This window comes from Betta splendens, chromosome 4 (assembly GCF_900634795.4).
Source record: "Betta splendens chromosome 4, fBetSpl5.4, whole genome shotgun sequence".
NCBI lineage: Eukaryota > Metazoa > Chordata > Actinopteri > Anabantiformes > Osphronemidae > Betta > Betta splendens.
This window is the reverse complement of record NC_040884.2, coordinates 7,124,760-7,151,814: the sequence shown is the minus strand read 5'-3', so window position 1 is coordinate 7,151,814 and position 27,055 is coordinate 7,124,760. Positions and strand designations below refer to the sequence as shown.

The 27,055-nt window shown below is 41.9% G+C and overlaps 1 protein-coding gene across 2 annotated transcripts in view; it reads left to right on the top strand.

Moving 5' to 3' along the window:
* faf1 (Fas (TNFRSF6) associated factor 1) overlaps window positions 1-27,055 on the top strand; it is a 46,859-nt gene that overhangs the window by 5,767 nt on the left and 14,037 nt on the right. For both annotated transcript variants that reach the window (XM_029147846.3, XM_055508015.1), the window contains 8 exons: window positions 151-242; window positions 5,832-5,937; window positions 10,665-10,751; window positions 18,078-18,173; window positions 18,276-18,399; window positions 18,503-18,566; window positions 18,700-18,781; window positions 23,154-23,308. In XM_029147846.3, coding sequence (XP_029003679.1) covers window positions 151-242; window positions 5,832-5,937; window positions 10,665-10,751; window positions 18,078-18,173; window positions 18,276-18,399; window positions 18,503-18,566; window positions 18,700-18,781; window positions 23,154-23,308 — 806 coding nt within the window. The remainder of the gene's footprint in view (window positions 1-150; window positions 243-5,831; window positions 5,938-10,664; window positions 10,752-18,077; window positions 18,174-18,275; window positions 18,400-18,502; window positions 18,567-18,699; window positions 18,782-23,153; window positions 23,309-27,055) is intronic.

Sequence of the window (27,055 nt, the reverse complement as noted above, 5' to 3'; positions counted from 1 at the left end):
TGAGCAGGAGCCATTAAAAAGCGTTATAACCTGGCACACCTTTAGCACACAGTGTGATCTTATACCTAATCCATGGTTGTTCATTTTAAACATTTGTTCTGAGCCACTTGAGCTGAAAGTGTGTATGTATGTGTCTTTGTATGCAATCAGACGGTGCTGAGAAGTTTACATCTCCCCAAGAACAACAGGCTGCATGTCACGACTCCTGATATCCCCTCGTCTGCCAGTACCAGCAAAAACAGGTATTGAGTTCTGATACTAACTCTCTTGTCCTGCCTTTACAGTACATTAACTTTCCATAACATTTATGCTTGGTGCAAAATTTTAGGAAATTAACACGTGAAAGCTTTCTAATTTTGTCCTCCTAAGCCCCTTGGCAGAAATTGTAGCTTGGAGTGCTTTGGGCAGTTTGCTCATTTCTACTTGGATGGTGCTCACAGTTCATGAGTGACTTCTCTAGAAACACTTTGTCACAAGGTTTTATTTAATTTTAAACTGAGTAAAAGAATATGTTCTAAATCGACCCTAACTTAAATCTATATCTATATGAAATATACATATTTGCTGGACTGAAGGTGACCTTCTGAAGCCTCCATACATAGATATTCAAAATGCTTGCTGCTGGTGTAGGAGCAGCATTTAAAGGTGAACACCAGGGGGCGGTGTGTGTCCAGTTATGAGAAGCCCTCTGCAGAACCCAGGCAGTAAATACCATTTCCAGTGGTATATTAATAGAGATTTGACCTGCCAGTGAATGTTCATATCCTCACATCTATTGTGACATTTGAGAGGGCCGTCTACCGCCACAGTCTTTGTTGTGTAAATAATAATTTCCTCCTCCGTTTTCTACTTTTCACACAGACATTGTTGCTTACTAAATGTTATTTTACACTTTGCTCCTTAGAGACTCATGATAGGTTATTTATATTTCATATCTGCTGTTTGTTCACTTTTTTTAAAATGCACCAGTCTGTCACGTTGCCCCTCATTCCCTGTGACAATAGACATTTGTTGAGGAAGCTTCATTAAGTCAGTGTTCTCTGTCCAGTATCTCTGTTCATCTGAGTGAATGCGCGGCAGTATTAGCAACCTTTCTTCTGAAATGTCAGGCAGCTCAGTGTCGAGCCATGGCAGTAATACAATCGCAGCTGGAGGTTGGAGGTGTGAATGTCCTTTCCTCAGCGTCTGCTAAAAATCGTCTTCTTAAGAGGAATGATGGAGGAGAAAGGATGGGGTTTATATTTTGCTTTCTATATTGTTAGTTGTTTGTTGTGCAAGTTTGGGCCAATTCAGATTGTGGTCTAGGGCAAATGAAGTAGTTGAGGATGTACTGTGCTGCTTATGTAATTATTAAAGGCGTGTCGGGTATTTTTAGAAGCTTGTTCCGCTTGTTATTAATTAGCCCCTCTCTGATGACAGTTGTGTCTCATACTCAAAAAAATCAAATCGAATTATTCATGGGAATTCATTTTTTATTCACGACTGTTACTGAACAGTTTAAATTTGTTATGTTAATTTTAATGAATAAAATATAGGAGTGTTGTTTAAAAAGTACCTTTGCTGTACATGGTCTTATCTCACATATTATTGTGTTCAAAGTGAATGTTATGGCTTTCCCTACATTTTGTCGTGTTAGCAGCCAAAGAAGCGTCCACGTGTCACCGGAGCGCTTGTAAAAGAAGTCATTTGGCAGTTTGCTGCTTTTCCTGCTCGTTAGGCTAAGTGGTAGTTATATTGTGTTGGCAGCTAATAGCCCTCATCTCCTCAGTTTTCCCTCCCTCACTGTTTCTGCCTGTCTCTGTCTTCTCACTCTCCCAGTAACTGCTGTGTCTTTTTAGCAGCGCCGTTGCCATTTCCCCAAGTGTTATGGATATCATTTTGGGTGTCAGGAGCTCATTATTATGTGTCCGCTATTTTGGTTGTGGCACTTGGGGAGTGGGAGTGGGTGGTCTCCAGTGTGTATGCACATGCACATGCATTTGTGTATTACTCTGTGAGTGTGTGTGTGTGGTGTTTCTGTGATCTTACTGCCGTAGGAGACTATAGGTGACAGATTAGAGTATAGGGTAGCACCAGACAAACTGTTAACCTGCAGTATCAGTAAACTGTGGTCACACAGTATATGCACAGTAAACGCAATGTGCACTGCTTAACAATTCCGTATACTAATGTGTTATGGTTATGTGAATGCATATGATCTGGTATCAGCACCCACATATGTACATTGATCCAAATTAATATTGATCCAAATGTTACCTTTTTATTCAACAGACACATTTTGTGACTTAACTTGATATTTTATTGTTAAAAGGTTATAATTAATACTGCCCATTCTACAAATGAAAATTATTGTTAAATTAGACATTTAACATACATAAAAGGTAGAAAAATGTACTGCATGTGTAACATTTGTGGTTATTATTTGTGTAATAATGAAATCAAACTATTGTCTGTGAGTTCTGGTTTATATTTTTGAAAGTAGTTGGTGAATCCATTGTTGTTTCAACTGTATTTAGTAGATTTTCGTTGCATTCTGACAACACAGTTATTCCACCAAATTTAATTTCCCACTGTTTATTTGCTTCAAAATGTTGCTGAGTGAAAATGCAAATGTCCCATAAATGGTAATATTCCTGGCAATTACTTTGTAGAGCTCGGCTTATGCAGCACACATCCCTAAACCAAACCGACTGATTAAATACTGCTGCTGTCATTATGATCCTGCTGAGTAAACTCCTCTTAGTTGTCTTGTTTGATTAGAAATAAATCTTGAGGCTTGGGGAGATTTTCCTTTGAGTACCAATCCATCCCAGGTAGTTATTTAGTTAGCGATATGATGTGCAGTTATTACTGCAGCGTTAAAACCCCATCCAAAAAAGGTTTTTTTCCTGTGGCCATGTTGATGTTTGCTTCTGAATACAATCGGTTGTTGAGGAGGAGCAGCGCTCTTGCATAAATGATGAAGTCTGATGAATATTTCAATGGAGCCTGTTTCCCTCCTTGTTTGTTCTCTGCTCCTGCTCTCAGTGAGCGTGTTTCCCAAATGAAAGGTTGTCTTATTTTGAACTCGGAGAATTTTCAACTAACTAAAATGATTCATTCGTTTTGAGTTTAGTTTCATTTATTTATTTTTCTGACCACTCGTTGTGTCTGCTATCTAACAGCAGATACACATATGCTCTGTAAATGGCTAGCTGGTTAGCTTCACTGGGTGAGATGGGGAGTATGTAAGGATTCAGTTGCTGGTTAAGTTGGGGACGAGATGGCAGACCAAAACAGGGCAGAGCCGGAACGCTTTCACATCCTGCTGCTTTGTTGCGGATGCAAAATGTGGAAGAGGTAAGAAGACCCCGTGTGTGCGCTTCACAACCTCCTCTGTACATATTAGAGGAACATCTGTATTTACAAATAGGTCCACTACGTTTTCCATTTCTACGTTTGAGTCTAAGCAGTAAAAACCCACATTATGGTAGCAGGCGTGTCAGAGGTGGCTTAGACTGTGTATGTAACTAAGTGTGTGTGTGTGTGTGTGTATGGGTATTTGTGTTTTGCAGGCACATGTCACATTGTGTGCATGCCTCTGTGTCTGGCACTGCTAGTTTAATAAGGTCTAGAGTCTGCTCTGTGCCGTGGGGACTCGCAGCTTAGGCGATGGGCTTACCTCAGAATGAAACCAATCTGTTTAGCCTGCTCTTCTCCCCTGCAAAACGCTCCATATTCTGTCCATAAAGTTAAATGACATTTTCCTCCCAGTACACTTATGCCATGTCAACTACCTCCAGAGATGCTGCAGGCCGACCTAGATGTCACCTGGTGTGTGTGTTGAGTGAGAAATAGACCTCTGAAGGCAGAAGCAAACACTGAGAAATCCACATTTCAACCCTTTACTGCTTGAGGGCCTGCTTTTGTCAGAAGACAGCAGCTTTGACAACATCAGTGGTAAAGGTATAACTTGTAATGGGTGGCAGGTTTTTTTTTGCCCTTTATGTATTCGTTATTGGAGTAGCTATATTTGTACTAAAGAGCACAATAAGTGATCTTATTTGTGTGAAGTGAAGTTAATCTTGAACAGAACTCCACCCCTGATGCACCAAATGGCTTGTCACTCTGCCATAAATGACTGATAAGATGTTCCTTTTTTTGCCTGGAAGGACAGAGTAACACTTCCACTCAGTTTACCCTCTATTTCTGTCTATTTAGAAGTCGAGCTTCCTGCCAGCACCAGCTCGGGACTGTGTCCAAACATAATCATGATATTAGCAAGATCCTTATTTATGTGTCCCTACCCCTTCCATTCTCCTTTCTCTCTCTCTCTGTCTCTCTCTGTCTCTCTCTCTCTCTCCCTCTGACTCACACACATGCACACAACTCTCTCATCCTTCTGCTCAGCCCCATTACATATGCATCCATCTTTCCCACTCCACACATTTCCAATCTTCTCCAGTTAGCTACAACAAACATTACATTTACATATTGATTTCGTAGTTTTAGTCAATGTAAATATGCTGTCATTACAGTAAATTTGAGCTTCTGTTAACATAAGCTCGTCCAGATCTGAGCAGATTAAGGGTGTGATTGCATAATTAATGTGTGTGCTACATATTAATTCCCCCATCCCTCTTTTTCTCTCAACTCTTCCTCCTCTCCTTGGGTTCTGAGCCCTGATTAAGTGCCTGCTTCGGCCCTTAAGCCTCCCATTGATATTCAGCCTCACAGACTCAGCGTTTGCTCAAAACGCTACTTAACCTCACAGCTTATTGTAAATGAAGCTTCCAAAAGTTGACTCCCCCACCTCCTCCTCTCTACGTGAAGCACACAGTGTCTTCGTTTGCATCATTCACAGGCATCGTCTCTGTCACTGCTAAGAGCTGTTGAAGGAGTTATGTCAGTCAAAATGCTTTCATAGGCCTCACTCACTCAGTGCTTACAGTGCAATATAATGCAAGTCAATTTCATAATGGAAATGGACTTGCAGATTCAGACAGGACATGGATGATCTCATAGTTCAGGAGCCTTACATATTCATCTGTTAATCAACAGGTGTTTTCGGTGGCTTACTGGAGCCTGCAGCCGAACTGATATGACTGTACAGTCATTAATATTACCTCAGTTACAGAAAACACAGAGGGAGTGTGAAGTAGCTCAATACGGCAGTAATCCAGCAGCATCTGCTGAAGAGGTAGTGTATCGCGCACAATAATAACTCTTTACAGCTCTTTTTGGCTTGGTAGAAAAGTAGTCGCAGCATTTTTTTTCACCCTCTTTCAACAACTGAAAACAGATGGTGAGCTGGCGATGTTTCCAAAAAAATCGGAAAGTTAGAATTCTACCTTGCAAAGTGAGTGTGGAATTACTGGTAAGGGACAGTCACTCCGTCAAACCCCTTCATGACCACATGGGGTTTACTATGTGGTCCGCCTCCCCTGCATCTGGGCTAAAGTCTCACTTGGGTTTATGTCATAATAATAATTTTGTGAGTAATAAGGCAGATGGATAGACTCCACGCTGCTACTGTGCAGGTGGTTGTAGCTGTAGTAGCCTGCTGTGCTGAGAGCAGTTCTGGCAAGGCTTGTTAAAACACAGCCAGGAAAGCAGGTGAGTACTCCCCTGAGCAGGTACCCACCCCACTGTGGGCCAGCAGGAAGCTGCTAGTTAACAAGTTTCAGCTTGCCCTTTATTTGACCCAGTCCCTCTTAGTAATAATGTTTGTTTACATCCTTACCTTTTGATCCTGTCATGACATTTTTTCTGTTTTCCTTGCATCGTATCATGTTTTCTCGTCTTGTCCGTCTCTCACTTTTGCTGTTTTGATGTTTTCTTTCCTCATTTAGTGCTCTCCAAGAGTCGTTAAACCAGAATTTCCTGCTGGTCATCAGCCACCGTGAAGCCCAGAGGGACTACAGCCTAAACTTCCCCGGCTCCAGAACCATTCAGGAGGTAAACGCCGCCATTCATACAGACGCTCCGTATGCTGATCACTTGCAACAGTCAAAGCAGCTGCTGGCTGTAATGTTGTGGTGGACCGGGATCAGCATATTAAAATGTAATGTCCATGACAGACAGGTGTCAGAGCACGCGGTGTATTGGAGCTCTCTGCGTTGGGCCCGTGTTCCTGCACACTGGTTAGGGTACTCTGTCTAACCCTTGTTCACTACACCATTGACATTAATAGCCGATTATCTGATGTTGTGGCTGATTAGTGAATGGGAACATCAGCAAGCCACTTCATAGGTACCAATGCACACAAAAGGCTTTAGTAGCTTATAAATGGAGTCTCAAATACATTATTGTACCTTATTCTGGGTTCTTCTAACATAGCTTCATTCCGTTTGCCAAACATTGCTAGTCTATCTCAGCCATCGATTCATTATTCATCACAAATGATCACATTTCCGAGCACATAATTACTCTCACAGCTGCGGTTTGGTACAACCCCCTCTTCTGCTCCACGCTCCCCCTGCGTCTGTCTCACTCTCTGTCAGCAGTCTAAGAGGTGCCTTAAATGACTAAATATTGTTTGAGCAATTTTCTTCATCTGAAACTAAACAGTAGGTTTGGTAGCCTATGAAATATTTATAGCTGCTCACACTGGACCCTGTGAAGGCTGTACACCTGTTCATGCTTTAGTAAAATGCACTGGTTGATGAGCATTAAAATGTGTTTCTGGATGAATAAAGGTGTTCAGTTTGGGTCAGTGTGAGTTCAAACCAGCACCCTCACTCTTACAATACTGGCATGCACTGTCCTACTCTAACCCCCTGTACAGACCTGAGCAGGCACCATTTATTATTCACAGTGGGTAGCATGTTGCCACAGGTGAAAGGAAATAAGCTACCCTAAAGACAGATTAGATAGAACAAAGAATAGTTTTTTATGTTAGTGCACATGTAAGTAAAGTCAATAAAGGAATCCTCAAATTCTCACTTCAGATATCGTTCTTAAGTCTTTCTGCTCCGGTGGTGGGTGTACGTAAGCGACCTTCCAGTTGTTTTTTTGGCTCTACTTCTTAGGTGACGCGTTATACCTTTCGTCTAATTACTTGCTCTCACATGGCTGTGAAAGGTGTTCCTTCTTCTTTGCTCATTGCAGCCACCGCGCCTCGGGCCTGGCTCCTCGCTGTGGGTGAAGATTACACTAATAATAATCGGGCTACTAGTAGGGCTTGCAGTGGTGCTAATTGAACAGATTAGTACGAGCGACTGGTCTGAACTGAACTGGAGGAGGCAGCCTCGCTGGTTCTCTCCCTCTGCTTCTTCACTCTTTTCTTTTTCCCCTCCTACCATCATTTCTCTTTTCCTCTCCCACTCTTTTCTCGGGCAGATGGTTTTGATGAGCACCCACTGTGAACCTTAAGTGTTTCTGCTGGGATTACAAACACTGGTGAGGGGTTCCTGTGGTGTGGGAGGGGGGAACCATGGACACAGAAAGGAGGCAAAGGACTGTTGGCTTGGTGGGGGTGTTGTAAGAGGCCACAGGGGATCGAGAAGGGACAATGTGGGCTTAAACAGGCCTCCATGTCACAGTCTTTTCCTTACGCATGCTTGTCTTTAGGCATCTCAGGCCCCCTGCGGTGAAAATTAGGCCCAGAACTTTAACCTGTGTAGATCTGGACTCTGTTTGCCTGGTGTTAACCGTGGTCTTTTAAATATTTACCCTCCAGTGGAAGAACCAACTTTTTATTACTGTAATGTGCAAGGAAAAATTACACAGTTTAGCCCTGTGGCTCATGTGAAGAGCTACATGAGAATTAAAAAAGCAAAGGTGATCAAATACTAGTGGTGGAGCTTTGGAATTGTAAAATTAAAACAAGAGCAGCACATTTCTCTCATCTTAAGACTGATAAATGCAACAAAGAAGTAACACAATATTCAGCCTGCCGGGCTCCTCTTTCTCCTCATACTGTGTCCACTCAGACATATGGACTCCACTACAGAGCACCTTTCTCTCCCCATTCTCCCTTTTGTCTTAGCTGAAGACTAGCTGATGGTCCCTGCTTGTGCATATCAATAGGGATAGAGTCCTGTCTTCTTGTTTGTCTTTGCCAAAGGCCCTGGCTTTGCCTTGTGGCTCTCAGGGAACTGCCCTTGCCCCTCCCTTTTTATTCCTTCATTCTCCATCGCTCTCTCTCTCACTGTGTCCCCTCTCTACCTTCTTTTTTTTTTCATCTCTAAAGTGTGTAGACTGTGATTGGCATTACCAGACAAGAGTGTGGGGGTAAGTTTCTGGCTAGCTTCGCAGCTAAGCTGGAGAGCAAATGTTTGCCAGGGAGGTAGAAGGCAGAATAGGGATGGCTGCTGGGCCCTGAGTTGTCCGTGACCAGACCAGTTGTCCTGGGGATTTCCCTCCTCTGCTGCCCCCCAGGGCTGGGTCTGGGCCTCATCCCTGCTCTGCAGCTGGGCGTCAAATAGGGACCAAATGCAGACAGGGCTGCGGAGCAGAGAAAGAAGAATAAGAGAAGGGCATCTGGTGCCTAGGGGAGACCCGAGAGAGAGCGAGCGAGCGAGCGCTTGTGACTGTTTAACGGAAACCTTCCCTTTGCTTTGATACGCTTCCAGCCAGGGATTACATGCAATTGGCATTTACATTGATTTGATCATTAATTTAGCTTGGAGGCGTTTTGCCCAGCATCTCTGCACTGCAGCCAGTCGAGCCAGTGTTGTAATAGGCTCACGCAGCCCTGCCTCAGCTAAACACGAACCCAAGGATGAGCAGTGCTGTATTTGTTATTGAGCCTATAATTTAGAAAGACATTTTAGCTCATTTATTTAAAAGTCACCTTGAATGGCTTCTTTTACAAGTTTTTGCAGTCTTTCATCTTAGGCTTCATGTTTAGCCTATTGACCTGCAAACTCTAGTTTGTGACATTCCTGTTTTTAACAGGTTTGTGTGTGTGTCATGTTAAGCTGTTTTTTATGTTAATGTGTTTTATGTCAAGCAATAAATGTATTCATAGCGCGATAACTTCATGGTGAGATGGTTGATGTGGCTGACAGGGGGCAGCATTAGACAGTTCTGCTCCCTCTAATGGCTGCTGTGTCCAGCGATGTTTGGTAGCGAAGTGCTACAACAAAATGTTTGACTACCTGGAGAAGCTAGGTTAGACACTGTGCTCTCTTGTTTGGCTGCTGGGGCTTCTAATCCATTTTGTTTTAGGCTCCTGTTTGTGTTACACAGTCAAGGCCGTACTGCTTCCAGATTATCCAGATAAGTGTACTTTCAGGTGGACAGGCCTGTTGCGTTTATTGTGTGGTGTGATCATGTTGTTCTCTGCCAGGAGCCATTTTCTGTCCATCCCCACTCGCCGCTGACACCTCTCACCTTCGCTCTCTCTCTCTCTGTGGTGGGCGTTAGTTTGTTGTTTCTGTGATGCTGCTTTAACCTCTGACTGCAGCTTCTTCATTACTAGTGTTTATGCCTCTCCTTTCTTCCCTTTTCCCCTCTATTCATCGGTCGGCCAGCCGGTCAGTCAAATCCCTGTAGTCCGGCTGGTCAAACATAGATATTACACTCTGTAATAACACTGGCCACCCGCTGTGACCCCAGCCTGCTATCCTGACCGTGGCTTCTCTTCATAAGGATAGGCACTGTGCAGTTTGGTGTGGGATTTACAATAGAAAGACAAATGATGAACTGTGCCTCTCATTTATTATTGTTCATCAGTACTTATATCACCTCGTTGGTACTGCAAATTGCTTTGCTGCACAAGACCCACCACAAAAAAATTGTAATATAATTTTATAATATCCTCAATTAGCCCTTTTGTTTCTTTGCTGCCACCCCCACACACGCAAGTAGGTATAAGCAAATTGTGTATTTAATATGAATTGAGTATGGAGTATTATTGTGCAAGCGGCGCCTGCACCTGCACTTCAGTGAGGTGCAGCAGTTTTACTTCTTTGGCCGACTTTGACTTTGTGTTTGTAGCATTCTTTACGTTTCCACCTGCCTGATCAGCAGCCTCGCATTCACCGAAGGATCCATCTCTCCTCGGTGCTATTTACAAAGACGAGATTTGACCCGTGTGCAGAGGGATCTTTGCCTCACAATAGGCAGTTTTCTCAGCATCAGTGTCCAGCCTTTCAGGCCTCAAGGGCAGAATTCTGCTGAACAAATGCACTAAAATCTACGGCCGCCAGCGCTCAGACGACTTTGATCAGCTACGGCTGGCGCACATCAGGCTGGCGTTAGGGCTTTATACCAACAACCCACTGGACGATGTTACATGGCGCTTGGTTGGACAGGGGCTGCCGGCTGCTAACTGTTTAAAAGCACGGAATGTTATTAAGTGATGCAGATACAGCGTCTGCGCATGAATGGGAGAAGAGAAATACTGTTCATTTCAGAGCGTGGGGCTGTTGTTGCTGGGCATTAGCTCTGGCATCTGAAGAATGCTGATAACATTGTTTGTCTTTTTCTCCTTCTTAGTTCTTTGCCTTGCCTTACATTTTTCTCATGTTACTGAACAGAGTGTACCTTTTTGTATAGAATTTGTAATAATTTGTAAAATTGTTTTTCCTGTATTATAGTAAACATGATAACATTATAATGTTATCTGATGTTTTTGTTTATTTTGCAGAAACAAATATGATGACCAAGATGGGGCAATCAGAGCTATTTTAAAACCATTTTTAATGTTTTAAAATGGCAATTTTCTTTGTTTGCAGGTGAAGAGGAACATTTCAGACTTGACTAACATCCCTGTCCGACATCAACAGTGGGAGGGATGGCCGGCCTCAGCATCCGATGACTCTGTAAGAAGCACACAAAAATACTGTTAAATAATAATTAATTTTGGACTTGAAGAACTTTACCCCTTTGTTCACGAGAGTGTTAAACACAAATTAATTACAATCCAAGAATTACAGATAAATCATTTTTATAAATATCAAATTGATCAGAACTCCAGTCCAAGCATACGACATCTGTCAGAAGCATGAAAGTAAGATGTTGAAGCAAATTAAGATGTCAAAGATGGTTCCCATCCCGTGCCCTCTATCTGTGGACATTAAAGCTCACATCATTGACTCCCACTGACCTCTCGCTTCGCAGTGTTTCTCTTCCCAGCCATTCACGCTGCACACAGTCAAGCCGATCAGAAATGGCCTTCATACAGAACCTTGAGGAACCTCTGACCCCTTTTGTCTCACCCCTTCTTTGACAGCATATGTGTTCCCATGCTAATTGTATGGCATGGTTTATCATGCTACATGAAGGAGCTGTTGTGCACACATTCTTGTGTGAGCCCCTAGCCAGCGTTTTCCTTTTTAGATGTGTGTGATAGTTTATTGGATTGTTTCCTTTCCCCTAGTTGTTATTATACATGCCCGGGGGGCAGGACTGGCTTCACTATTGTCGGTAGACTACAGAGGTTGTCTGTCCTCCTCAGTGGTAGTGCACATTTGTGGTTAACGACGACACGGGTTCCGTGTACAATGTTTTGGTGGATACAGTCTTTTCTATGAGGTTATTAATGTTTCAAAGCGTCAAAGTCATTGAACAATAACTTCACCTGTTTTATGACTCGATGCAAAGCTTTTAAGATTAGGCAGTAAAAGCAAATACATTATGCCATTAATGTGCCTAAAAGGGCAAAGGATAAAAGGTTATGCCTCTTTTCAGAATACCAGGTTGTTTGCTTTGTGTTGTTCCATTATAGCTCCGTGCAGGCAATTGTAAACCCTGTAACCACCAAACAAACCATACTGCTGCAATGGAGATTTATCATTGTTAGCATTATCTTTGTAGACATCCAATTATGTGATCAGTACACAGCCGAGGATTGCAACAGAAATCTTTGACAATGTGCTTTGAGATTTGTACAGTCAGTGACAAAATGACTGACCTCTCTGTTGAGTGTTGCAGCGGCAAAGTATTTTCTCAAACCTCAACCCATAGTATTGAGCTTTAACTTTATTATTCTTACTAAGAGAACCGACATTTTTAGTACTGCTGTGTTCAATTCTAGACTTTGCTAAAAAGTGTGTTGCATGTCACTTCTTTTTAAAGATGCCCCAAAGTTTGTTTACTTAAGTTTGTAATTTGAATTTATCTATTAATATAAAATAAATACACAGTACAATAGTTTACATAATTACAATAATTAGATTTATATAATTTTATTTTAAAATGTTAAATTGCTATTATAATTCTGACAAATCGAATCGTGTGACACCAGACAGATACTACTAGTCTCAGTATAATGTTAAGGATAAGAGCAAATCATCATGCTTTTCTTTTTGGTACTTTTGTGATCCGCACTGTTTATCGGTGAACCTCAGTTCATACCTATAGGTAGCTGTGGATATGACAGCCAGGGATCATGAATAGATTGCAACTCATTGTGCCATCATAGGCCCGGTTGGTATGTGGCTAACACACATCCATAGTGTCTGTGTTTTCTGGATGAGAAGATATTAAAAAGCACCGACACTGAAGTGTAATAATGGCCTCTGCTCTAGCCACAGCTCTCTTATTGAAACGTCTGAAGGTATTAACGGAGAAAGCCCTGGGCTTGGCTGGCCCATCAGGCGGGTAGGGAGCCAGTGTTAGTGTCTAGCTCATTAGCCCAGTCTCATCTCCCGGGGTTTGGACCAATAAACATGGCAGCCCGAGGCCCCAGATTACGTTTAGCTCTGCACACTAGCCCGCTTGCAGTGGAATCGATTACTTCTTAAGTGTGCTTTGCCTTAAGTGTGTGATTTAACTGTGTTTGCCTGCTTGCATTTATGCCAGTGTGTGTTTGGGTTTGGTAGTGTGCTTGTTGTGTTGTGCCCACTATTGAACCTAAATACTTAATACAATAAAAAAAATCATAAAATACATTATTGCCATTGTATTTGGTCAAATGGTTGTACTGCTAAAATTCAACCTGTTAAATTCTTTAACCAGGTTGCAATAATATGCACATGTTTTTGTGGGCACCTGAGTTTAGCTAAACACCAAAGTTCGTGCAACCAGAGTATCAGTTTCTTCTGTGTTCTGAGAAGGTTATTTGAGTTGTTGTATTGTTGGTTTAATTGTGTCATTGGTTGTTGGAGCGATGGCGAGAGGGAATGAGTTTGCTGGAAAGACGTTCTCACCTTTCAGAGAAACTAGTCATTATATCGCCCTCCCTGATACTGTCCACTCAACGTGTTTCATTGTTTATTGTTTTCTGAATTACTTAAGGCTTCATGAAGCTTGAATTGAGTTACACTGTGTGTGTATATATAATAGCTCAAATAGCAGTAACTACAAATCAGTTTATTCAGTTGTTGTTATTGTACGTGTTTTTATATGAAAGATGTTTATTCTGAAAGTAGGTGGTACAAAGTTGAAGCAGTAGCAGCGGTAATGCTCATTTATAGTGAAAGCCATTTAGTTAACTTAGGTAAGTTTAATAAACAAGGACCCTGTTTATTTTCCGTTTGTTAATGTGCTTTATGAATCTGGTGAAGCATTTTTGTGTACACACATTAACGTGTACCTGTGAGTCATGAATAATTAGAACATTTGTAGGGGATATATATTTGTCGGCTGTTTTTCTATTGTTCTTCACATATTAATTAGAAAACAATTTGTGGTATTTGCCAGACTAGCCAAGTAGAGGATCATGTGGGGAAGCACACTGTCTTATTTTGGGTGTTTGTTTTGGCATTTATTTTTATTTTCATGGGGTTTACTGGATCTCAACAGTCTCGATAGTTCTGGAAAAGTCCTCCATCTGAGAAAAGTACACTTATTGGACTTTGCTATAGTTAAAACTTGATGGAATTCATTTTACTCCAAGTAGATTAAAACAAATACTCTGGCATTATTTTCAAATACCATGATCTAGCTCTGCCTTCGAAGTCCTCATGATTCTTGTGGCTTTGGCAAAGCTGTTCGGAGCAGTTCTGAAGATAATGACAGAGGTCTTGGCAAGAGTGGATTTGAGAGGCAGACAGGACCTTAGCTTCCCGCACGGTTTGATATATGCTGAGTGAGCCGCCTTTCTTTCCTTCTGTCTTCTTCTTGTACTTCTTTGCATCAACAGGACACGATGGAGAGTTTCCAGACAGACCTCATGTTGAAGGTGTTTTCCTCCAAAGTCTTTTCTCAGACATTGTTTCAGTGATTGATAGATTGCAGGACATCCTTATTACAACCCACCACCAATTCCTCTTTCTAGCCAGAAATTGCTGACATTTATGCAGTGTTTCATGGTATTTGCTAATGTATTAATGCTGCTGATCCTCAGAGGTGGCTTGCCTTGTAGGCCTGCACCTCCTTCAATTTCCCTCATGGCATTATTGGAATCTTTCTCTACCTGATATGGGCCTGTGGAACCAACATTTATTGGAGGGGGGGGCACTAGTAGTTTCCATAGCAACATGTCTTGGCAGTGAGCTCAGACACAGCCCCCGTCCTTGTGATAGTGGCTGCCTTCAGGTGACATTCAGCACTAAGTTAGTTTGTATGTTTTATGCTTTTCTATGAAGCTTATCTCAGACCTTGAAAAGGATCTTTCTCATCAGTGCCGTTGCCCACTCTAAGGTCCACCACCATGTAGGTTTCACTATAGATGGAAGTGATAACGCCTCAGCACCCAGTAAAGCATCCTATAGAACCAACTGTCATATTTATGCCTTCCCTAGCCTCTAGCTCTGTATTTGTGTACAGTATGTGTGTATGTGCATTGCCTGGCTTACTTGCACTGCAAAGCACTCTAGACAGTAATCAGGAGTGACATATCTTTAGGCAGGCTTCACGGAGCCTGAATAGGGAAACCAACAGGTATTAAGGGTGGAGTTGTGGCCTCTGTCCTTAGTTTTTTGTCGTTATTCGATATCAAGTCTTCATAATTAGTCATCTAATATTGTCAATATTTTCCATCGTACCTCACACCTTTATCCACCTCCTCTTTTCTTGACTGTCACTTTTCACCTCTGTTTTCACTTTTTCCTGATCTTCCCAGGCTTCATCAAAGAAAATGTGGTGCAAGGTGGTACTGTGGTTATGGTTGCTGTCAGTGCAGCTGTCCGTAGTAATTATCTCACACTCACAGCCAGACACCTAATCCAAACACTGCCTACACTAGGAAAGAAAAAATGAAACACAGGAAGAATGAAGGGAGAGAAAGGGAGAAAACGAAGGCTAGAGAAGGGAAGAAAGCTTTGAAGGGTAGAGGCAAAGGAGGGAGGGGGGGATAGGGGAGAGAGAAAATTCTTTCCCTGTATCGGCCCCTGAATGCTTAGACCCTCAATGCAAGTGTTAATTAAAAGAATCCAAAAAAGAGGAGCCAGTTCTTTTGTGCGTAGATGTGGGACGGGGTCATTTGGGGGGGGGGGGGGGGTTAACCTCATTCCCCCACCCCCGTGTCCTGCGGCGCTTCAGCCTTGTTTCCACGTTTTACCACTGAGCCGCCAAGCTGCACTTGTGTACCTCAACATCAGAAGAAGCCATTGGGTCAAAGCGAGGAAGAGGCCTGAGAGGCACTCAGCTCATTTTTTTTCTTTTTCACCTTCCCTCCTTACATCCATGTCATCCTAAACTCTCCAGGCTGTCTTTGACAAGGGAAGTGATGTACTTTATTTATGTTATTAGACCCTTAGACGAGAGCCTCTCAATGAGAATAGTGGGGGTAAAGGGTTTATGGGGATCCTCACAGCAGCCACTGTTAAGATTCTCACATTTGATTGCCACCTGATTGAGGAATAGAAAGAATAGACTTGTGGTCATTCCTTCACAGCAATACTTTCAGCTCTCTATCAGTGCCAATTCAACCCTCATGTCTCAAATGGCCATAGTTTAGCTTCATGTCACGAGCGTTTTACTCTTAAATTCGAGTTTAAATTAACTCTGTTCTTACTGTTGGGAGAATATATTTTGTTGGTCCTTAAAATTTAGTCATGAGATGTGCAAGACATTAAACCAGTATGTTAAACTAATTAGAGTTAAGTTACAGGAGCAGAGACGAGGCAATTCAGTTAAGTGTTCTTCGTAGGTGTTCCTGAAGTACCCAGCAGTCCCTGCTGCCACACTTACACAACTCTCAGGCCCGAGTGCATTTAGGTCCAATTGGTGATATACCAAAAACACTTTGAGCTAGTTGGCTATTCATGACCTCATACTGTTTAATTTACTATCAAGTCATATTTTTTTTGCTCAGTTTAAATGTCGCACCTTTTGGTCTTAATGGAGAGCAACAAAGTTCACTGGCAATTTCCAATTTTCTATTTCTTTGTTGACTTGTTCCTTTTGGCTGTGATGTCACTTCTGGTTTATGTAGGTTCAAGATTGTATTTCAGTCTAGCCACTGCTTTGTTTGAGGGGTTTTCATTGCTTAAGATAACATGGGCAAGAAATACTCATCAGGATATTATTCATTCTCAAATTGTCAGGGGAGATACTGTGTTCCTTGTATATCTTCTCCTAGGTTACTGAGTTGGTGTGAATTTAGGATGCAAGCCAGTATTTTCCCCTTTTTACCACATTTTATATTGTACAACATGGTCCCTGACTGTAGAAAACATCACATTGTTAGGTGGTGGTCCCACTGCCTACCAATAGTTGTATTTAACTTAGTAAGTGTTTTGTACAAACAGAGATGTCTGCAACTAAAAATGAAAAAACGAGGCAGTGTGAAAAGGATGTAGTGAACAGTGGACTAGTTGCTCACATAAATGAGTTCTTGTCACTGCCAGGTTCACTGCAGTTTTCACTTTTAAGACCATGTTGCTGACAAGGTCCAGTGGTTACACCGTTCATTTCAACTATAGAAGCTGAGACCAGCATGAGGAACCAATCTATTTTAAGAGAGACTAAGAGAAACTCCCTGCCGTCTGTGTACCCCTTTTCAAACTCAATTGGCGTTGCATGTAATCGTCTCCTGATTCAACCATATCCAGCTGCTCTTTGTGTGTCTTAGCACCTGACAATGGAGCAGATCACAGGGCCTCTGCAGGGGACGAGCAGCTTCTGTACCTCTTATCACACTCAGCCTTCCTGCCCTTCCTCTGTCCTCTTGTGTAGAAGTTCACTCTCCCAGAAAAGTATTTGCATCTGCATTTACCGATCTCTTCTTAACAATTAGTCCCTCAGTGGATAAGTTGTTGCATTACTTTGACAAGTGTCAGTGCACTCAGGGCTTCCGTTTAATGGTTACTGTTGACAACATGTCATCATGTTGAGGAAAAGGCATTTAGATATCCTTTAATAGTTAATGAAAACAAGGTGTCTTTAATTTCGCTCTATATCTTGCAACAGCCTGTTGTCGGTGTCCCTTAGGACATAAACAGTGCTGCTTGGTGTAATGAGTCCCTGCTGAATGCTGACTTTTTCAGTCCTGGCTTTGGATCTGGGACCTCATTAGTCAGGTGTTCTCTTACTACAAATCACCATCACAATAACAGCTACTACAGGTGTACTGAAACCTCATCCACTTTGTTCTCTTGATGAGTAAGCTGTGTGTACATGTGTGCGTGTCTGTATGTGTACGTACATGTGTGTGCGTGTACGTGTGTGTACGTGTGTGTGTGTGTGTGTGTGTGTGTGTGTGTGTGTGTGTGTGTGTACACGTGTGTGTGTACGTGTGTGTGTTTGTGTGTGTCTGTGTGTGTGTGTGTGTGTACGCGTGTGTGTACGTGTGTGTGGGGACATTTGGAAGGTCCCCACCAGTCTGAAGGCTTTTTTTTGATGATGGTTGAGATGTGATTCTAGGGCTAGATAAGATAAGACTGCTGAGGTTTTTTGAGTTTTGGTTCAGATTAGAACAAAGGTTAAACATCTGCCTTTATTTGTGATGGTTAGGAGTAGGGTAAGAGGTTAGGGAAAGCATTACGTCAATTGACAGTCCCCACGTTGATGAGAAACGCGACTGCGTGTGCGTGTGTGTGTGTCTGTGTATTTTAAAGAAGGTACAAAAGTACAGGCTGTGCTTGTACAGTTAGGTGTCATCAAGGCATGGGATACGATAGGATGACCAAAGAATTTAGAAAAGGAGCTATGATAACAATCAATAAGGGCTTTTTAAACCGGTTGAGTTCGATAATAAACTTATTACTTACTTAGTTAATTCCACTTTATATGACTCCTTTTGTTATGTTTTCCCTTCTCAGATGACGCTAGCAGTCTGTGGAATAAGCTACCCTTGCCATCATCTCAGCGTTTGTCGGAGGTCTGCACCAGCTAATGCCCAGGAGCCTACAGAAGAGGTACATGCCCAAAACATGTACCGGTACATGTTTCTCTTTCTTCTTGGAACCATGCAACTGCCTGTACGTTCCTTACAGTAAATGAATAAATTATGCCCACAGTGTGCTGATGTCCATATGATCAGTGACAGTGAGGGGGATGATTTTGAGGATGCGTCAGAATTTGGTGTTGATGACTCAGAGATGTTTGGAATGGGCTCTTCAAGCTGTCGGAAATCACCTATGAGTACGTACACTGCACTCGCTCAATGATGTCACATTAGAATTCTTACTGCTGCTTTCACTTTTGTATTAAATCTTACCCTATATTAACATTGGTCTGTTTACAGTGCCAGAGAATAGTGAGAATGAAGCTGATGCCTTACTGCACTTTACTGCCGAATTTTCTTCAAGGTGAGCTGCTGTAGGCTGGGTTGTTATATTGATTCAAGAGATGATGAAATTATTATATGATGTGTATGATATTATTATACATGAATGTTATTTATTATTGTGTTACAATTTTCTTTGTGCGCGTGTCCTGTAGATATGGAGAGACCCACCCAATGTTCTTCATTGGGTCTTTGGAGGCAGCGTCTCAAGAGGCCTTCTATGGCAAAGCCAGAGATGTGAGTGAGCTACTAGACTGTCAGACAGTGTAATGGATGATAGCATTTTTGTTTTATTTTAAGCTTCTGAGTTGGATTTATGATCAGTGAGTGCCCTAAAAATAATCTTTTAATTATTATCCTTACTACAGTAGAAGGAAGAAGTGTTTGAAGTTTAAAAGTAGCATTTGTCAGATTCATCTCGTAGTTGTCTTAATCCAGTGTTCGATTTTTTTATTTTTTATTTATTTAATCAATTTAGCGCTAGCACTGTTGCTGTCCCATTACAGCAAGCAGTACTGACCTTGTGCTTTTGTTGGCCTCAGTGCAACTTTATTAGCTATTAGAGATGCATAATTAACACTCTAATGCATAGGCTCCTGTATGTATAGGGTAGTAGAAACACAAAAGCACTCTTCTAATATGGGAAATTGTTTTTAGCTGGGGCTTCTAATTTTATATGCTAATATGCAAATTAGCAGTGTTCATAACAGAAGTCTGGCAGCGACAATTCACTTACATTGCGACTCACAGAACTCCACAGAAGCCAGATAATCTCTGCCAAACTTGTGAAAATCGGAGAAATTCATAATATCAAGGGGACCAAAACAAATAAACTGAACCAGCAGACTTATGTTTTACATCAACTGTGAACTAAAAACTGCTACTTCTTATGAAGCTATTACTGATCTTCCTCAACTTTAACACTAGCTGTAATGTATTGGCATTAATGATCTAAGTTGATTTTCCTACTGTGTTTACTGCTATTTGTCAACCCCCTGCCTCTCGCTGTGTGATGAAGGCTTTATAGACACATTGAGATCATTAAATCAAACCCATATCAAATTTTGAGCCTGACAGCTGAGGCTTTATTTTTAGCTGTCCACTTTTCCCCTTGTTTTTCGGCTTTTGTCCTTTTAAGGAGGCTTGTATCAACTGACAGCTTGTGTGGATTACTGTCTTATTAGACTGTGAGGACACAGCAAGATGTTAGGGGGGTTCAGATCACCAGGCACACAGAGAGGGAGGGTGTGATTGATGATATGGGGAGCAAAATTGTTATAGAGGAGGGTCAAAAACAGAAATTCGGATGGAGCGACTTGAGTGAGAAAGATGAGCAGGTATGTTTATGGGATAAGGGTGAAGGGATATAGAGAGTGTGAAATAAGCAGAGATGGAAACACAATAAAGAGAAGCTTGGCGTAACGCCTGCTTCCCAGCTGATCTCCTCTCCTAAGCCAGCACAATATGGCCAATGTCTCCCTGGTGTTCACACATACTGTATTGTACCACTGTGCTCTACTCAGAGCTGGGGCAAAATAGTATTCATTTTCACTGTAGTTTCTTTTATTCTGGGTGAGCGTGATTTAGCCTGCCAACTGTGCCGTGGTTAGCGTGGCTTTAGGGAAGCCGGATATGTGCAAAGTATTCTGCCTGAAAACAGAAGCTATTTGATCTGATCTGTGTTTGTCCTGTTTTGTCGGAAGCATCTTAGATGACAGGCCAAAACATGCTGCTCTCGACAGTAGCATATGCGCGTGATTGCACCGCGCCTTTTTTTATATTTTCAGCCATTCCACCCTGTGCTCTTTGCGGGCGCAATCTAGTTTTTGTGTCCTCATCACAGAAAAGGCCTATTTCATTAAGGGGATATTGGAATAGGACAGATTTGACAGAAGAGAGCTACTCAGTGGGTTTATAAACAGAGGAATCAGTCACACTCTCTCAAAGCCTGGGAAAGACTAATCACTAAGCAAAACACTACATTTGATGAAGTGTTTCTGAAGGTGTGTGTGTGGGGGGCTGTTGAGATAGACTCAATCCATCCTTAATGAAAATGCTTTGGGCTGCAGAGCTGAGCTGAGCTGAGCTGAACCCTCTTGGGGATCAGTGGTTAGTCAGAGCGTACAGAGAGATAGGCCACCCATCACTAGCCACGATCCTCACTAAATCCCCATCAACGCAATGGTTAATCACTCTAACCCCACTCTCCTCCGTTTTCCACTCCTCTCGCTTGACTGCCACACACAAAGACACATAAAAATTCATAGCCTCGCTGAAGAGCGGAGTTTATGGATTTATCACTGCCAAGTATCTGCTCTGCAGCCCGGCATGAATGACACGTGTTCGTGACTCTCATTGACGGCAGTGCTTGTAGATCACAAGCACCAGTGAATTTGGCTGCCATTTGGGAAAAAATAGATGAATAGTTAAATCGGTGTCGAGTGGGATAATGTGATTACCTTTGTCACACTTTGGACAGTGACTACATTCTGGTGCTGTGGCTGTAGTAGGAAGTTAATGTGTTTTCAGCGTTGTCTGCAGAACCTCCTGTGTGGTTAGTCATCGATCCAAATGTGTTTTCCCACTGTGTGTGGAGGTCATTAGATTGGTCATTTGAGCTCTTCATTTCGAAGTGTTTGCTTTTCTAGACTGAGCCTGCCATCTGTAGAACAATCATTATCTGGACCCCCATCCTTCCTTCAACCCTCTAGCTTGTTAAGTAGGTTGTTATGTATCATCCTTTAGACACAGAGGACATATGGTTAAAAGCGTCTTAATGTGTCACTGATGATGTAGATAATGTACTCTTGATTAAACAGACAGATCTGTCTGGAGAATATCTCGGACCCCCTAGAGTTACTGTTTAAAAGGTGACTTTTTGATTTTATTATGTTTGCACCATGACTTTAATTTTGCAGAATGTTGTGAATGTTTTTTTTTTAGTTCTTGAAATGCTGTGGCTTTTTCAATGTCTGATAATTGAGAAATTGTTCCTAATAAAAACACATGGTTTCAGATTTAAATTGGCATTTTGCCAAAGACATTACTTCCTCTGATAAATTGCGTCAATATCTGGCAAGTGACCCTAGAGTAGTTGGTACTTTTATTCTTTCTATTCATTTTGAAGCAAAGGGAAGTGAAATGAAAATGAACATTAGCAGTAAAAACTAATAATCTCATGTATAAAATATCAGGAACCTAGAATCACACACACACACACACACACACACACACACACACACACACACACACACACACACACACAGGTGGACAGGTGTGACTAAAGGCTATGGGGTCACTGTCTAGCTCAGGTTGGACCTAGTAATTTAGCTTAACTGAGGGATTTGCTCCTCCCTGCTAAGACAGGCAATACAAAAGATCTGACTTGAAAGCGGAGAGGGAACAGAGGGGTATAGACAGTTTAACTAAGATGAAGGAGTTCAGTTGGCCAAAATTCCCACTTTGATTAGTCTTTACACTTGCTCTAATTGACCATGCATGTGGATGAGTGTGAGTCCTCCTTAACTTGTGGGCACTGCAGAGTTTTGTTTGTGCATTTGTCCATGTGTGCTGGGACGTCGTTGTTTGAGCGTGTATCAGATTTACATTTTTTTTAATGTTGTAAAACTCTCCCTCCCCTCACACTCCTTCCTCTCTCAAAACTGAATTTGCTTGTCTTCTCAGCATGAGTGTTTAATCTTTTCAGGCCGTTGAATCGGCCCGATGAATGAGTCCCCAGCTCCTTCTCTCTAGGAGCCCTGGAGATTATTCTAAAGCACTAATCGTTGAGCAAACACAGCAGTGCTCTCCCATTCCTATTCTACACAGGCCACAGTATAGCACAACTTCGTCTTTCACTTCCCTTCACATTTTACACCCAGTGTAGATTTTTTGCTTTTTGGCGTGCGTAGCCTAGATTACTGCTCCTGAGAAACAGACCCCTTGACCCTCCCCGCCTCACAGCTGTGGTTAAAAATGAACTAAGCAGACTGAGAGAGTTTTTCTTATGTTTTTGTTTTATAGCAAGAGAAGTGACATGTAATTTAAAGAGCATTATTTCCTACATTGTCCCCTGGAACCTTTTGTGTTTGTGGGTGTGTTTGTTTTTTAATTAGATTGTCAGTAGGGAGAATCTGCCAGGCTTATATGATGGTGTCAATATCCTTGGATTTGGAGCTTCGTCAATATTGTCTGGCCCTGCCGCTACTAACCTGAACAGGCTGCTGGCATTTGGTGTAAAATAAATAGAGTGATTTGTCTGTTTTGTTTTCTCCACATCTTCATTGCCTCCAAGTGAAGTTTTATTTACACCACTCTTCATTTGATTTTGTGTGGTATTTGCTTTTTTCCAGTTGTGGTCTCGTTGTGGTCTGTAGAAGTCATGCTGAGCCTGCACCCACTAGTCCCTCATGTCATCTCATGGTCATGTAATGTGGGAATGCGTTGAACACGCGTGTCTGAGAAATCTTAACAGACCCATATCACTTTTTGCTCATCAGTACACACCCTCACAGCTTCCTCCCAAAACACAAATGAGTAGCAAACACCTTCCCATCTCAGGGAAATCTTTTCTTTCTCTGCCTCTAACTCTCCCTCCTGTCCTCCACAGAGAAAGCTGCTGGCCATCTACCTCCATAACGACGACAGTGTCCTCAGCAATGTCTTCTGCTCCCAAATGATGTGTGCTGATTCCATTGTGTCCTACCTGAGCCAGAACTTCATCACATGGGCATGGGACGTCACCAAAGAAGCCAACAAAGCCAGGTACCAGGATTTATCTGCTGGGATATTTAGAAAATGAGAAGCGTTGGATTGGTTGCTTTAGATTCGGAAGAGAAGATGTTCACCTGTTCTTGCTGGATGCAGCATTTCAGCCCCTTTAGAAGTCATATGGTTTAATGACTGGTTTAGGGATTTTCATTAGAGAGATTAATACTGATCCCTCGAAACTTTGTGATAATAACATTTTAATTGAATATATTTTTGCTTATGCTTCATAGTGTAACATGCCCTGTCTTTACTACTAAAGACTCAGATCTTCAGGATGCTCTTTTTATACCCAGTCATGACTCTGAACCTAATTCGTTTGGAATGATTCCATCATTTATTTAGGCACTCCACAATATTAAATTAAAATCTAAGAATGAATGAAGTAAGAGAACTGCTTTGCTTATTAATAGCATTGGCATTGTCAAAAACTAAAACCCCCGTTTTTCCTTCAGTTGAGACACTAAATCTATTATCGGGTCTTTTCTCATGTTGGCGTGTATCGGAAAAATTCTTTTAACTATTTCATTTCAGCTGCTGTAAAGTTTAATAGAGCAATAACTTAACCTATAAGTCTTGACTGTGATCTTAGTCCTAATGTTTTATTTATATGAGCTTACTGTCTGGAGGAGCAGACTGCTTGCATCAATACCGAGGTGAATATTAAATGTACTCCAGTAGGAGAGGAGCTCCAGTTGTCGGGGGGTATAAAACTGCCAGAATACCTCATTTAGCAACGCGTCTGTGACATGTTACTGTATCGACCGAGTACCACTGTCGTTTTTGAAGAATGGTATTATTTCTTCTAGTCTTTATTGACATTGATTTAAAAAATTTTAACAGTCAGGAAATCTTTTGGAAAATAATCTAACATTGCTAGTGTGGTCTGAAGCTTGTTTGACACATACAGTAAACAGTGTTTTCAGATCTATTTGCGTTAGTGTGGACATGGCCTTAATTGTTCGCATTCAGCTTTCACTCCATTGCTCACACTCTGTATCCCTGCATTCTCATTCTCTCTCCTCTTTTTGAAGCTTGGAGGTTGCATGCTAACAAAAGGCGTTGTGTTTGCATGGTGAGGCCCCTGATTGGGCGTTCTTGACTAAGCTGTCTAAATAGAGGGTCAGTGGGAGATGAAAGACTCTCTTGGGGTCCAAACATCTCTATATTGCCATTTATGCTCAAGGTCCTAGTGTAGCTAGGATATTAGTAATTGGCAGGTCTTTGCAACATCCAGTTTTTTTTACAGAGCTCTCACTAATAACGTGGGTAATGACACTGGTTTGTGCATTTGGTGGGAAATGATGCGAAATGAATTTGTAACCACATCCTCCATGTTCAAATGCTGGGTTTGTCTACTTCAGCTCATCTTTCTGCTGCATCTTGTGATATTTTCTTATTTGACTTCTCTTTATTCTAATACCTCAACTCTCCTTTTCCCCACAACCTCTAGTTTTAAGCCTGCCCTGTGGTAGGAGCTGTTTAAGAAAGACTCACACCCTGACCTCACCCCTCTATTATTTCTTTTTTTTAAAAATCCCTCCTTCCTTCATTCCACTCCCCTTTCTCTCTCATTGGCCTCTTTTGCTTTTTGCCCCAGCTGAGTCTCTTTATTGCACATTAAAAAGCAGGCAACATCTGGAGCTTTTCATCATACACAGCTAGTCACAGCTTTGCTGCTAACACATGCGTGCGCATTTGCAAACTCGCACATACGCGGCTTCTCCGCGTTCTCACGCTCTCGGGCTGATCCAGAATGACAGGTAATTGGCATCATTCACACAGGCTGTTAGAAAGGTAGCTAGTTTGAGTGCGTGTCTGACAAACCTGCTGATCCTGGAATGTGCCTGTTGTTTTCCTCCTCAGTTAGACGATTAATTATGCATAAATGCACTTCCACTGATTGGATGCCAATGTAATTGTACCCATGGGAAATTAATCTGATATATCATACAGGTGCTGTACTGTCATTGCACACAGCAAATATTGAAATGATCAGAAAGCAAACATGCTCAAAACTGATGAAAGTAGATTATTTTGTGTCTCGTTCTCAAATCAATTACACCTTTTGATTTCATCCTTATAGACATTTAAAATTGTGATTTTCAATTTCCTGCTAACACATTCATATACGTTTGGGCAGGGCCCGGTACTGTTATGAACACCTGTACAGTTGCCCTTCAGCGCGATATTCATGCCGTTCTGAATGGCGTGTCAGTGTAAACCGCAGAGAAAAGCCAACATGCAACTGTTGTGTCCACTTGACTTCACCTCTCGACATCATCCAACCTGAAGTCAAAACTGGAGTAGAGGAAAGACAAAATGTCCTTTTCAAATCAAAACATGTCCATGTTCACTTTGAAACAAAGTGTGTACGACACAGTGAGTTATCAGAGCTTCCGGTTCCCAGACACACTCCCTCGCAGGTGGCAGGCAAAACTACTCCCTGCGGTGCTACTGTACCAGCTCCACTCATCAGCTGCCCACCGAAGCTCAGTGAAACTGTCAGATCCAACCAGACGTCTTCACGTACCACCTAGTTGTGAAAGAAATGTGACATGACAGACTGGGGAAACATTATCTTTTTTATCAGTGTGGATATGCAGTGAGTGGTGCAGATGAGATGAGTGACAAATTAGAAGCTGTCAATCACTTTATCAAGCGAAGCTTGTTAATGCAGGTGTTTCCTCTACATTTAGTTAGCCCTGCAGCCTTTAAAGGCCTGGGCTCTGGTATGGACTGGGCTTCATTCTTTACCACATTATGTTATGGCTGGATGAGACTGTGCTGAACTGTTCACCTCACCTTCATTCACTTCTGTTCATACTCATTCCTTGTTGGATTCAGTGTTTCGATTAGGAGATTTTTCTCTTTCTGAGAAACAGTGGATCTGCATAGTAGATTGCTTGTACTGTGGTGGACTGACTTGCTTAGTTTTAAGAAGGAAACCAAAGCAGGTTGGCTTGTGCTGAAGGCGAGATTTAAGATTGGGTTTCCCTTCAAATTAGTCTCCATTGTTCCCCAGCTTTTCATTACAGGTTAGAGTTACCTTCTGGGCCGTTATTATGGTCTGCCTTGGTCGTGGACTGAACAGGGACAAATATCAAGACAAAATGATCAGTAGGATCATTTTAGGGTACCCAATTTCATCCATGCAAGATGGGGGTCACTCCCAGTTTAATCTTTCTTGTTTAGTTTAGTGTAGTTTCTTGTTCTCCAGCACTGAATGCAGGTTCTGCAGATTCACAAAATGTCACAGTCTGTCAACATTTCCAGCGTGTGCTGGTATGGGTTTTACCTTTTTAAAGCACCAGAATAGGCGTAGCAACTCAATTTTACAGTTTGAAAAGTCTGCAAGTGACTCCCAGAGCTTTGTCTTTTGTTTTTAATGAGTTACACACCCCATTCAAACAGCATCCTTTTCATCTGCCTCCTCCTTCTGACCCACTGTCCCTGCATGCATTCCATAACTTCTCTATTTTACCAGCCAGTTATTAAAGTAGATCTTATTAAAAGGCAGGAGAAAAAGCTAATCTATATTTACATTCAGTCTATAGCAATTCATTAATATTATGACATTTACAGGGAGCTTGGCAGGGCCCTGGCTGCCTGCTACCCTTTTCCCTCTCTGAAATGTTAATTTAAAGTTCTGTCTTTGTAATGGAATAAGAAATCCTCCCTTGCCCTATCAATTCTGGGCGTCTGGTGAGGAATACTAATTTATCTACCATTCCAATTGAGATA